At 38.6% G+C, this 12,206-nt stretch overlaps 1 protein-coding gene across 1 annotated transcript; it reads left to right on the top strand.

The window, feature by feature from the left end:
- Positions 1-4,361: 4,361 nt before the first annotated feature.
- Positions 4,362-10,735, top strand: LOC139725586 (tRNA modification GTPase GTPBP3, mitochondrial-like). Its single transcript, XM_071636676.1, has 8 exons — positions 4,362-4,860; positions 5,673-5,808; positions 6,622-6,775; positions 7,267-7,339; positions 7,769-7,912; positions 8,414-8,579; positions 9,317-9,757; positions 10,510-10,735. The coding sequence occupies exons 1-8, from the start codon at positions 4,362-4,364 to the stop codon at positions 10,733-10,735; spliced, it is 1,839 nt and encodes a 612-aa protein (XP_071492777.1).
- Positions 10,736-12,206: the final 1,471 nt, after the last annotated feature.

Genomic DNA, 12,206 nt, shown 5'->3' with positions numbered 1-12,206 from the left:
TGTCTTTGTGGCTGGAAACTATGACAGTACACTAATTGTACTCTCCTGTCTATGCATCCAAAATTGGGGGGAAAGTCTTCTATTCCATTCTCACCATTTATTCTACCTTTGATATTCAACATAATTATCTTTAGTATTCCAGGTATGCAAGAATTGTACTTATGTGATGTTCAATACCTACTTGAATAGAGAATGTGATAGAGGTATGGTCAATCAACAACAATCAATGAACAATAAAGAACTAAACGCCGCAACAACAAAGGAGGATCATTTACCAGTAATAGGTGAACGATTCTTGTCAATGGGACAATACATATTATATGGCAAGTGAGGGTGTATATATACAGGGTGGCCCCTCAGAAAACGGAAACGAATATTTTTTTCAAAACCAAAACGAAATTGTCCAATTTGGTTGAGTATTTTTCTTTATAGACAACATGTTTTTGTTGATCATTAATTTCTTACTTTATTTTATCAAAGCTCAGCAACGGAGACTACCCAACAATTGAAGGTCAATATTCGACAATAATCCTATTCAAGCATTCCACATTGTGATGTGCGGCCTCAATTCTTTGTTAGTCTCCCAAGGCAGTGGCTTTTGTTCGATGCTGAAATTTGTTACACTCGACCCGTCTTTACAAAAACATCTGTAGAATGAAAACTACTCAACCAAATCGGATGATTTTGGAGTCATTCGTCTTCTAGAAAAATTCTCTATCACTCTATGTCATTTTGGCATCAAAGTAATGCAAATGTGCAAATATTTGCGAAAACTCGCGTTTCCGTTAATTCTAGGCCACGCTGTATATAATGTGTGTGTGTGTGTGTGTGTGTGTGTGTGCATACTCTTTGTAGTGCGGCAGTCATATTTATCAAAATGGACATGAAAACGAAATGTGTTAGTTCTATTCATCAACAAATGCTTGTTTAAAATCATTGACCCCAATTAGTTTCAAAGACGTACAGTATAGTATATATTGCAGTGGCCTTGTTTTAATATGGCAGCCAAAACATAGGATGTGATGGTTGTATACACGAAAAGATGTATCCATTTAAATAATTGAACCTCAAAAACATATTTTTGTACCAGAATCATGAAGATGCATCCATTGGTGTTAAAGATAGGGCCTATATGAAAAGAATGTAGAGCGGCAGCCATGTTTTTTTTTTTTCAAAATGGCCGCTAATAAGTAGGTTGCCATGGCTTTATCCTCTCAAAAAATATTTTATTAGAATCCTTGACCCTCAAAACCTATACTTTGGTACAAGAATCACGACAATCGGACTTATAGTTTCCAAAATACACAGTATTGCTATATCACATGGCGGCCATTTTGAAAAATGACGGCCATGGCCGCCACAGGCAGAATCAGAGTGGCTTCCATATCAGAAATGACTTGTATTGGCATCATGTACATGTGTACCAAGTATGGTGCTTTTACCATAATGTGCATGATTCACCCTATACGTGCTCTATATCCGCTGGACTAATAGTGGCTGGTTTCTTTGACGCCCATACATATTGAAAGATTTATATTCTTTACTGGTTTTGAAATAAGTTGAGTACAATGTACTATCTATCTCATTAGTAGCAAAAGGTCACAGTAGCTAGGGCCTATATCAACCAGTATGTGCACTTCTCTGGTTCAATTTGTTTACAATAACTTTTCTTCCGGCTTGTCTATAGTAAATGTGTCCTCTTTCTTTCTTTTTTCTTCCTTTCTTTCTTCCTTTCTTTCTTTTTTGATAGGATCTTTGTATTAGAAGATATATATATAAATCGCTGGGGTACAAAATATGATTCTTTCCTTATTTATTCAATGCCTGTTTTCGTTAGTGTATGATATATCATTGTCAGTTATATTCTCCCTTGTGAAGTGAAAAAAAAAAGTCGGTATAGGTGGCGCTCTGCCAATTCAGGTTCATGACCATCGATATTACGAGGTGACGAATGGGTATAGTCATGAAACAATCGAGCTGATGTCAACATCATATTGAGGCCCGCTAAGTAACAAGATAATTTATTATTCATTATTCAGATACGTCATTCCTGTTGCGCCGTGTGTGGTTGTGATGCCATCCAAAATCAGGACGGGGGGGGGGGGGGGGGTTATTGCTCAGTGATGTCTTTTCTGCCTGTTGTCTTTTGTTTTTGTGTTCACTTCTCATAAGGCGAATTTTAAATGAAATGTGTCATTTCCCTCCAAACTCTGTCAGAAATATTAATAATCAATCGGGGCGGGGGGGGGGGGGGGAGGGGGAGGGAAATTCTCGAGATGTTGAAAATTTTCTTGCTTTTTTGATAGACAACTGTCCGAACATAATATCACCCAAAATGTCCACCAGATTGTTAAATTCTAATTCTGAAAATGCAAAATCTTCTTCGCATGGGAAGGGGCTATACACCCTCCCCCGCTCGGTCCTTTCCCCTATAGATTAACAGATTTCCGAATATTTCATCAAAAGTGCATGTGCACAGATCTGCATGTCACTACAGTTCCAAAAATGCAAAAAGTCCCTCGGGTGGGAGGGGATATCTTATTTCAAGTAACCCTTTTCGCCACTTGGTTCCCCTCCATAGATTTAGTATAGCCTTCGGGGACTGACAATTTCCAAAATTCCATCAAAAATGTGTTTACGAGATATTTCCATTTCTAAAAATACAAAAGCTCCCTCGTATGATCGATCCTGGAGGGTAAGGGCCTTTACCCCTCCCACACGTTCAGTTCCCTGCATGCCATACATTTAGTACACTTCGAAAATTGGCAAATTTCCGAATATTTCATCATAAAAAGTGCATCAGATCTATCAGTTCAATTCCAACAAATTCAGAAATTCTCTCATGTGGGAGGGGGATATCCTCTTTCAATTTACCCTTCCCTGCTCGGTTCCTATTCATAGATTTAGTACACTTCTTTGATTGACAATTTTTCTGATATTCCATCAATTACGCGATTACTGAGTACTTTAATTTCAATTCTTAAAAATTAACATTTGATTGACAAATTCCCAGACACAGGGATGCCGAGTTCAAAAAATTTTTATGAGTGAGATTTTCATGACTCGGCATCGCTCGGCATCTCGGCGCGCAAATGTGCTAGCGAGCGAGGGTGTGGTAAGTTTTTTCCCCCTGCGGTGGCCTCCCACGGTATAAGGGAGCCTTTTCAATTTTTAGCTCTTAGCCTATTTGGTGCGATCAGGTGCATACTTAAGAGACCATTTTTTACTTATTTTGAAAGACAAAAGGGAAATGTACCTTCAATTGCAACTATCACTTTAATCTTTTGAGCTATGCTCATTATTATAGGCCAAAGTTGCAGACTTCGCCCCGATGCGTGAGAAAAATGGGTGCCATGTGTGAGATCGTGAGACGGCCCCTAAATGCTTGAGTCTCACGCAGAATGCGTGAGACTTGGTAGCTCTGCAGACATGATCATAAATTTGTATACGATATATTTTTTATTTCAATTCTTAAAACTTAATGCAAAAGCTCCCTGACCCTCGTGTGGGAGGGCCGGGTTGGGGAACATCCCTTCTATCCCCTCCCCTGTCATAAAATCCCCCTCCATGCATTTATTATGACTACATTATTGGGGATTGACAATTTTCCACATGTTCCACTAAAAGGTGTGCGCACCAGATCGTTGAATTACAATCATAAAAAATGCAAAGACTCCCTCATGTAATCACTGCACCCAACGGTAAACAGTGGCTTTGTATGTATTCATCTGAGAAGATAATGGCAATAAAGAGCAAAATGAGGAACCAATGTGGCTTGTAGTGTAGGTGCTGGTTACTCCCTCTTTTCAAATTCCTGGGGGTCAGATTTGTGCATGTGAGGAAAAGTAAGGCTGGTTTTCAACTTGAAAATATGAAAGCCTAAACACCGCCCCCATTTGACATTAGGGGCACTGATCATTGGATTACTCTCGAATTATAAAAGTTAGAGAGATAATTTACCAAAAGAGGTGGAAAGGAATTTCTACCTCCCTCATTTTCCACGGCTCATCCGAGCCAAAATGTAAACAAAAGCACGTGCAGCAAGGTCGCATGGCGCGCCCCGCAGTTTTATACGCTGCACGCGCCACATAACAAGCTAGCTACCCTTAGACGTATCCGGATAGAGGATCACAAACGTGTGAAATGCCAATCGGCTTGCAATTGGCTGCAGCGGGAGAGGAGATAAGAGAGAAGTCAACGTGTAAAGAAAGGGTCTACACAGCAGCCACAGTTTCTAAATTTCGACTCCGATTTTTCACTTCTCTCGAAGATAATAATGCAAGCTAGTAAGGCTTGTGGAGTATGCACTTCGTGTTTGCCAAAAAGATTGATAATAAAATCATCTCTATCTTCATTGCAAAATGTCTGCGTTGCTGAAGCAGCCAACGATTGTACGGTTCGGTCGAAGTCTTGTCTGCCGTGCCTGTGGGCGTCACGAAGAGAAGGCGATGGTTGTTGCGAGGGACTGTTCTAGCGCCTTCTTTCTCCACGGCATCGCTCAGCATAGTGCAAACGATGATCACCTTAAAAGCACATTAGTACCCTTTCGTACTTCAGGTAACATATGGTGGCTACCTACAAAAGGTATATCGTCTGCCGACTACAAGTTAAGTTCTTCTTCAACTACTACTTCCCCTCATCACAGTTTCCAAAGTACCATATTCGCTCTGGCAAGTGGCCATGGAAAATGCGGAGTGGCTGTAGTTCGGATATCGGGACCCCGTGCGTGGTATGCTCTGGAGCAAGTGCTTCCACGAAAAATCGTTGCTAAAGTCGCTGCTAGACAAGCCGTCTTGTCCCCGATATACGACCCGTTCTCACAGGAGTTGATTGATAACGGATTGATCCTGTGGTTTCCAGGTAAATATGCAATGTTTATGCAAATAAAGAATATGCCATGCTACTGGTTTTGAAATCATCTGAACCTAAACCATAGTAAAAGATGCATTGAAATTGAAGTCAGCCATTCATAATCCCATTCATAATCCCTCACAATCCCTCAAATTATGAGGATAAGCCTTTGGTAAAAGTGTAATACTATGAAGAGTTGTTTTGATACACATTTTTGGAATAAACATGTTGTTTTGAACATGGGGTTATGTTACTCTTGAGTATTTACCATCATTATGGCATTTCATGTAACGATGTCAATTGGATAGATAGATAGATAGATATTGCTGTATTTCATCAGAAGGAAAATACATAGCAGCCCAGAGTCTGAATTGCATGTAATATTGATGTAAATATACAAATGAAACAAAACAGTACAATACAATAATCATTCACATTAAACAGATGCAAAAAAATGAGCCTTATTTCATGAACATATACCACAGATTGCCATTATGACGGTTTGTGCTTATGCACAGACACTTGATTGATGTTTCTATTGTCTTTTTGTTCTGATGATATCAAGCTTTCTTCTCTTGCAGAGTTCAGCTGGAGGGTGTACAATAGAGGACGGGGTGCCTGCAGTTGTGGGGAAATTGAGGGGCAACAAAGTAGTTTTTTTTCTATTATTATTATTATTTGACAGGGTTCTCTTAGGTGGTATTTGTCCATTTGTACAAATAGAATGTTTTTGTGCCTGTCCTTTTTTTTAATATATATTTTCAAAGCAAGTACTGGAAAATGGATTTTCTCTTGATTATTTGACCCTTCTTCTATTTCAGCACCAAACAGCTTCACTGGAGAAGACGTGTGTGAGCTGCAAGTGCACGGAGGCCCAGCAGTAATTGCTGCCTTGTACAGTGCCCTCGGTAGACTTGATGGTTTTAGTCTCGCAGAACCTGGTCAATTCTCGAAAAGGTATGTATGGCACACCTCTTCCAGAGGCCAGGTTGATGCACTTCATTGTAGAATGGGAGCCAAACAAATTTTACTCATCCGGGCTAGTCAAAACAATCCATCTGTGTTTCATACATGGGATGACGACTGTGAAAGGCTTCAGCACTGAATTTAACAAATCATGGTTGCAAGCACATTCTAGGGGAGTCCATTTTAATGTTTCTATTTGCATTTTCTACTATTTGTTATATGTGTTAATTAATACCTACAAGCAAAAAGAGGCTAAAGAAATAATAAAAGTGAAGGGCTTTGCCCTTTACTCAGGACTGGAAAATCAAAGGGGGGGGGGGGGTGAGAGAATCAAGGGGGAGGGGGATGAGAGAGTGTTAGGACACATGCAGACAATTTCTTCAGATTTTTTTTCTTCTTTTTCAACTTTAATGGACATGATTTGTGCATCAGTTCTCAATGTCATTTAAAAATCTTTACAGTCAGTTATCACATTTGTAATTATTGTAGTCTTACTTTCATTTATTTATGAATATATATAGTGTATTATTATGTATTTGCTTGAATCTATTTGTTCATCTATGTATTGATTCATCATTTACTAATTCATACAGTTATTTCCAGTGTCATCTTTTCAAATGGCCACTTGATGACGAGCTAGGGTTAATTTGGACCTATGCCCTTAAACAAAGTACATCGATCAGAGTTTGAGAATATTGTAGTGGCTATATGCGTCATGCAGTCGAATGCACATAAATCAAAGCCCTACAATTCTGGGTTGCTTGATTGGAAGCTTACTCCTCACTGTTTTTTCCCCCTCATCAGGGCTTTCTACAATGGCAAGCTTGACTTGACAGAAGTTGAGGGACTGGGCGACCTGATTCATGCCGAGACAGAAGCCCAGCGTAGACAGGCTGTACGTCAGATGTCAGGTGACCTCAGCAAACTCTACCATCGATGGAGGAAGACCTTGTTAAAGGTACAAAAAGTTGCTATCATGCTGTCGAGGTGATTTTGAGCCAACATAAGATCTTTCATCCATCGCTTCATTGCATTGTGATGTCACAATCATTTCTTTGTGGGATATCATCCAGCAATATACTCTCTCCTCTTTATACACGATGCCAGCTTGAAGAGTGTTAGCGATTACCAGTGGATCTCCTACATAAAACTTTAAGGTGGGCTTTTAAGTAAGACTAGCAGTAAAACTGTGCATCTGTATGTCTCTTTCTCAAATGCCAAGTATGCATACATTGTGATGTGTCACACATACATATTGAGATCTGTTCATTATTCACTGTCTATTTAAACCAGCTTAGTATATGTTATGTTTGTGTTGCATTCTTCTTCTGGGCTGCAGATAAAGTAATGATTGCTTGTCCCCCCCCCCCCCCCCCCCCCATCCCCCCAAAGATACTTCCAGTGTTGTTAATCGTATGTAATATTTCTTACATCTCTTCATAAATGTAGGTCGTTGCACACGTTGAGGCATACATTGACTTTTCTGAGGATGAGAACATTGAGGAGGGAGTCTTAGAAGAAGGTGAGATAGTTTGCATAGCCAGTCCACCCAATATTGAAGGAGAGAGATGAAAATTCACCAAATAGATTTCCTGTTGGTTTCATTTTCGTATTGTGCAAACCTCTTGCAGGATAGACCCTGTAAAAGTAAACGTTACAAGTGATCAAATATGTTTTCATCCTTGGATTATTGAGATGAATATCATGTGTCTTAATGTTTGCATACAAATGACTGCAGGTAATATTGCATGCATTTGACACACTCCAAGGACTATCTCCACTAAAATAACATGTAAAAATTCAACAAAAATTTGAATCGTTTTAATTACTTAAAGATTCAATATGAACATATCCTCTTGCAAACCTAAGTTGGTAATGGTGTGGTTTGTTTATTTCTTTTACTAGAATTAACAGCTTATTCATTTGTTGTTGTGTCTCTTTTGAAACTCAGCAAAGCAGCAGGTGTCGGAGCTTCTTGCCGAGGTTAAGGGCCACCTTGCAGACAATAGGAAAGGTGAAAGGTTACGGAGTGGAGTTCACGTGACCATAGCAGGACGTCCAAATGCAGGGAAGAGCACCTTACTGAATGCATTGTGTATGTATTTCCATGAGCATAAGGATAGATACAGAAAAGAGATCTTATAGACAAACAAAAAACACAAACAGAAGAACCAACCAACAAACTATGAATGTAGCCTCCTTACCTTTCAGGCTGAGTGGGTATAATTAATTTATTTTAAGCAATTCATGAGTAGAATGTAGCGTAACTGTTTAGTGTAGGTTCAAGCTAAAAATGTGTAAGTAAAGAAATTCATAAAATGTTGCCTGTCCAGCAGAAAGGCCCTCTGGCTTGTGAGCTCACAAAATCACAAACAAATTATAGTCCCATCATATGAAAGAGCTATCAAAACTCTGTGGAATTATGTCACAAACAAAAACAAAAAAATTCACTTTGGGGTGAAATTTCGTCCAAGGGCCTTTTCTGCCAGGCTGGCAATGAAATGTTTGTAATGCAGTGTGTGAAGGGTTTTGGTTTTACGTTGTTGTGAGATGACAATGATTAGGCCTACTGCACCTCCTGTTTGATAAAATGCAGGCCAGCGTCCAGCGGCCATTGTCTCGCCCATTGCTGGTACAACGCGGGATGTGCTGGAATCCACCCTCAACATCGGTGGATATCCAGTAATCATTAGTGACACGGCGGGTATCAGGGACACGAGGGATGAAGTTGAAATGGAAGGGGTTCGCAGAGCCAGAGAGAGGTAATAATCAGCCTTGAGCATTTCAGTGGTAATAGAGAAGAGAAATTGGCATAATGTTATGATGATGATGATGGTGATGGTGATGATGATGATGATGATGATGATGATAATAATAATAATAATAATAATAATAATAATAACAGTAATGATAATAATAATAATAATAACAGTAATAATAATAATAATAATAATAATAATAACAGTAATAATAATAATAATAATAACAATAATAATAATAATAATAATAATAATGATAATAATAATCATAATCATAATCATAATAACAATAATAATGATAATAACAGCAGCAGCAGCAACAAGAGCAGCAAAAAAAAAATGATGATAATAATACAACGGTGATGAAGGCGACAGTAACAAAGACGACAAGAAGAAGAACCAATTTTAAAATTTTGTCAGTGTGCGCCCTTCAAGAGAGCATACATTGCCTAGTTCATATGTGCGTCAAAAAAGCACCAAAATCACTCTTTGCAGTGTTTTTAGTAGCGTAAGATAGAGGAACAAGTCATATATCTAGCATGAATTATTCAGATTGTCATCTTTGGCTGCCAGAGCAAGGGATCAATCTGTCTGAAAAATGCTATGAAGTAACCATGCAATTACTAGGCCCTATAAAAGGCAGAAGTTGTTTATGGTATAATAGATGATAGTCATCATGCTCCATGGACATAGTTGTATGTCAATGCTTGTCTCGTTATCATGTCTCATTATCTCATCAGGACCAGCATGGCGGACATTGTCGTGTTCATGGTAGATGCAACAACCATCAACATCAGCAATACAAAGGATGTAGTAGCACAGATACAGGCACAAGTTAAAGAATCAAGATTATGGGACGCCACCAGCAATGCACAGCAAATGCAGTGTGGTGACAGTCATCAACTAGACTCGGAGACCAGCCACAATCACGACTGGAGTGATGAGGGAGAATTGATCATTGTATTGAACAAAACGGACCTACTTGATGAAGAGACTAGAAAGAGAATGCCAGTACCACAGATGGAGTGGCATCATGCAGATACATGTAATGATTCATGCAGCGAAATCCATCCTGAAAGAACTAAAAATGGAGAGAGATTCACCGTCTTTCCTGTGTCCTGTAAAACAGAGGACGGATTGAACATCTTCTTGGAGAAATTCAAAGAGAGGCTGGAAATGATGTAAGAAAAAACGGTATCTGGGGATTTTTAAATGAGGATTTTCAGTGATCAATTACAGCAGATATAAGTGACTGTATATATAGTCATTGACACAAGGGATGCCTGACTTTTTTTGCACTCAATGACATGGTGATATCATGCATTATGGCAATAATCTAAGTAATGAAAGGTGGATGGTCAACCTAGGGGATGACTGGTAATTTCTCGGCTGAACAGGTTCAATTGAAAAGTATATCAGATTTTAGCTTTTTATCAATCAATCAATGGTACGGTGACTTTGAAAGTGACAAAGATTTCTCTTTCTGAGTTACCCCAGATGACAGATGTAAATGTTGAGACTACTATTGTTTTATTAGAATAAGCTCCAATTGTGAAAATCTCTTTGTTGATGAAGTGATGAGCATAACCTGTTGTATTTTATATATACATAAATTTATATATACATATATACAGTATGTATATATATATATATATATATATATATATATATATATATATATATATATATATATATATATATAAACACACACACATACACACACACACACATGCATATATATATATATATTTCTAGTGATCATCATATCCACTGCCTATGCATTGATACATGAATACTGTATTTTTCCAGGTAGAGGTACAATGTAGTTTTAAAAGTGAGAAGGACATAACTTCGAGCAGAATTACAGTGAAAGTAGCTAGCATCTCATGCAACAGAGTTTAAGTTACCTTTCCCTTCATCTCTCCTGGTGCAGGTGCAGCAATACTGCATCATCTGATCCCTATTTGACGCAGGTGCGCCACCGAAACCACCTGTCCGTGTGCGCCCAATCCCTGGCCTCCTTTGGCACCAGGGAGGACCTGGTTCTAGCGGCAGAGGAAATCCGGATCGCTCTGCGTCAGCTCGGTAAGATCACGGGTCATGTGACCACGGAGGAAGTACTGGACATCATTTTTAAGGACTTCTGCATCGGAAAGTGACCGTGATGGCATGACTGATGCCATCTGATGGGAAGAGAGAAAGGACTGAGGCAATGTACACTTACACTGGCTATTAGTTAAAACTTGTATTGGGCAGTCATGTGAAATGTCAGTGTTTAATCTGATTTCAGATTTGTATTGTCTGAACAAAACCCACTTTTTAGGCTTTTGGCAATTCAAATGCAATTGAGCAATCAAAGTGTTTACAGATTAATGTACTTCAAACATTTTTTCATAAGTTTACATAGTAAATCAGTCCGTGGACTGAGCAAGCTTGCCATCCTCTTTCCTTCTCTTGTGGAAGTATCTTGATGCAATTAAGTTTAAAGAGTGGAAATAGATGTTCTCCTGAGAAATTTTCCAGTGTCAGTTACATCTTTTAGTTGGCCTTATGGCAAAGGAAAAGAATAAAAAAAGCCTTTTCATACCTGTTAAAATGTAAGCTTTAGTTAGCTCTGACACACTTTCGGTAACTACGCATGTACAAGGTACTTTGGGTTTAGTCACAAAACTCAAGTTCAATGACCTCGTAGTACTTCAAAACTGAACCCGGTTCCTTCTGGGAGCTCCAGACCACTTGTGAGAAAGCTCAGTTACCTGGCTTGGACTTCCATTTTTAAAAAAAGGGGGAGTTTCAAGAAAGAGAAAAATATTCAGACTATTTGAGGAGGAAGGAGAACAGGGCCATGGCATATGGATGTGAAATGACATGACCTTGCTTATTATGTGTGCATTCAAATGACAAGCAAATGAAAATTCTGCAGTAGCATATTGATATTATGTTGTTCAATTTTGCCCATAAGTTTGCAATAAATTTGTTTTACACAACATTACTTTTGCAGGGTTTGCAGGGTATTTTTTTAATGGAAAGGTCTTTTTCAGGCTTTCAGAATAAGTTGATATCATGTAAATGTACTGTATATGCCATATATTTCACGAGTTTAAATTTTCGCGAATCAAGACTTCCCAACGATTTCGCGAGTGGTTAAATTTGCAATTGTGGAGTCCAAAACTGAACGGAGAAATGTGTACGCGTACGTCACATTCACATCAGAAACAGAGTCGATTTTTTCATGTGTTTTTAATTTCGCGAATAGCAGCTGACTCGCGAAATTTGCGAAAATAAAGACCTTGCAAAATATTTGGCGTATACAGTAGTTTAGAGCTTGAGCTAATCCAATGGGGTGCCACAGTAGCAGTCACTCCTCTGTTAAACAAACAATTGAGACAATCAAACAGACGATCATATTTCACTCAGGTTCAAGTATCATAATGGCTGTGTGAATATCTTTATGCCTCTGCGACCTAAAATGCAAATGTATGTATATTATGTCTTCCTTATCCAGAAAGTATAAATAAAATTTTAAGAAAACTGTATATTTGTGTAAAATGGCACTAAAACTGAGGAGTTAAGAATCACAGTGTGATATTTAAGTTCCTGTTTTAATTCATTATCACTAAGAACATCGAG

This window comes from Diadema antillarum, unplaced genomic scaffold (genome assembly GCF_040938485.1).
Source record: "Diadema antillarum isolate AM-2024a unplaced genomic scaffold, OU_Dant_1.0 seq00000050_RagTag, whole genome shotgun sequence".
NCBI classification, from domain to species: Eukaryota; Metazoa; Echinodermata; class Echinoidea; order Diadematoida; family Diadematidae; genus Diadema; species Diadema antillarum.
Note: the sequence above shows the minus strand (reverse complement) of the source record. Positions and strands in the feature narration are given on the sequence as shown.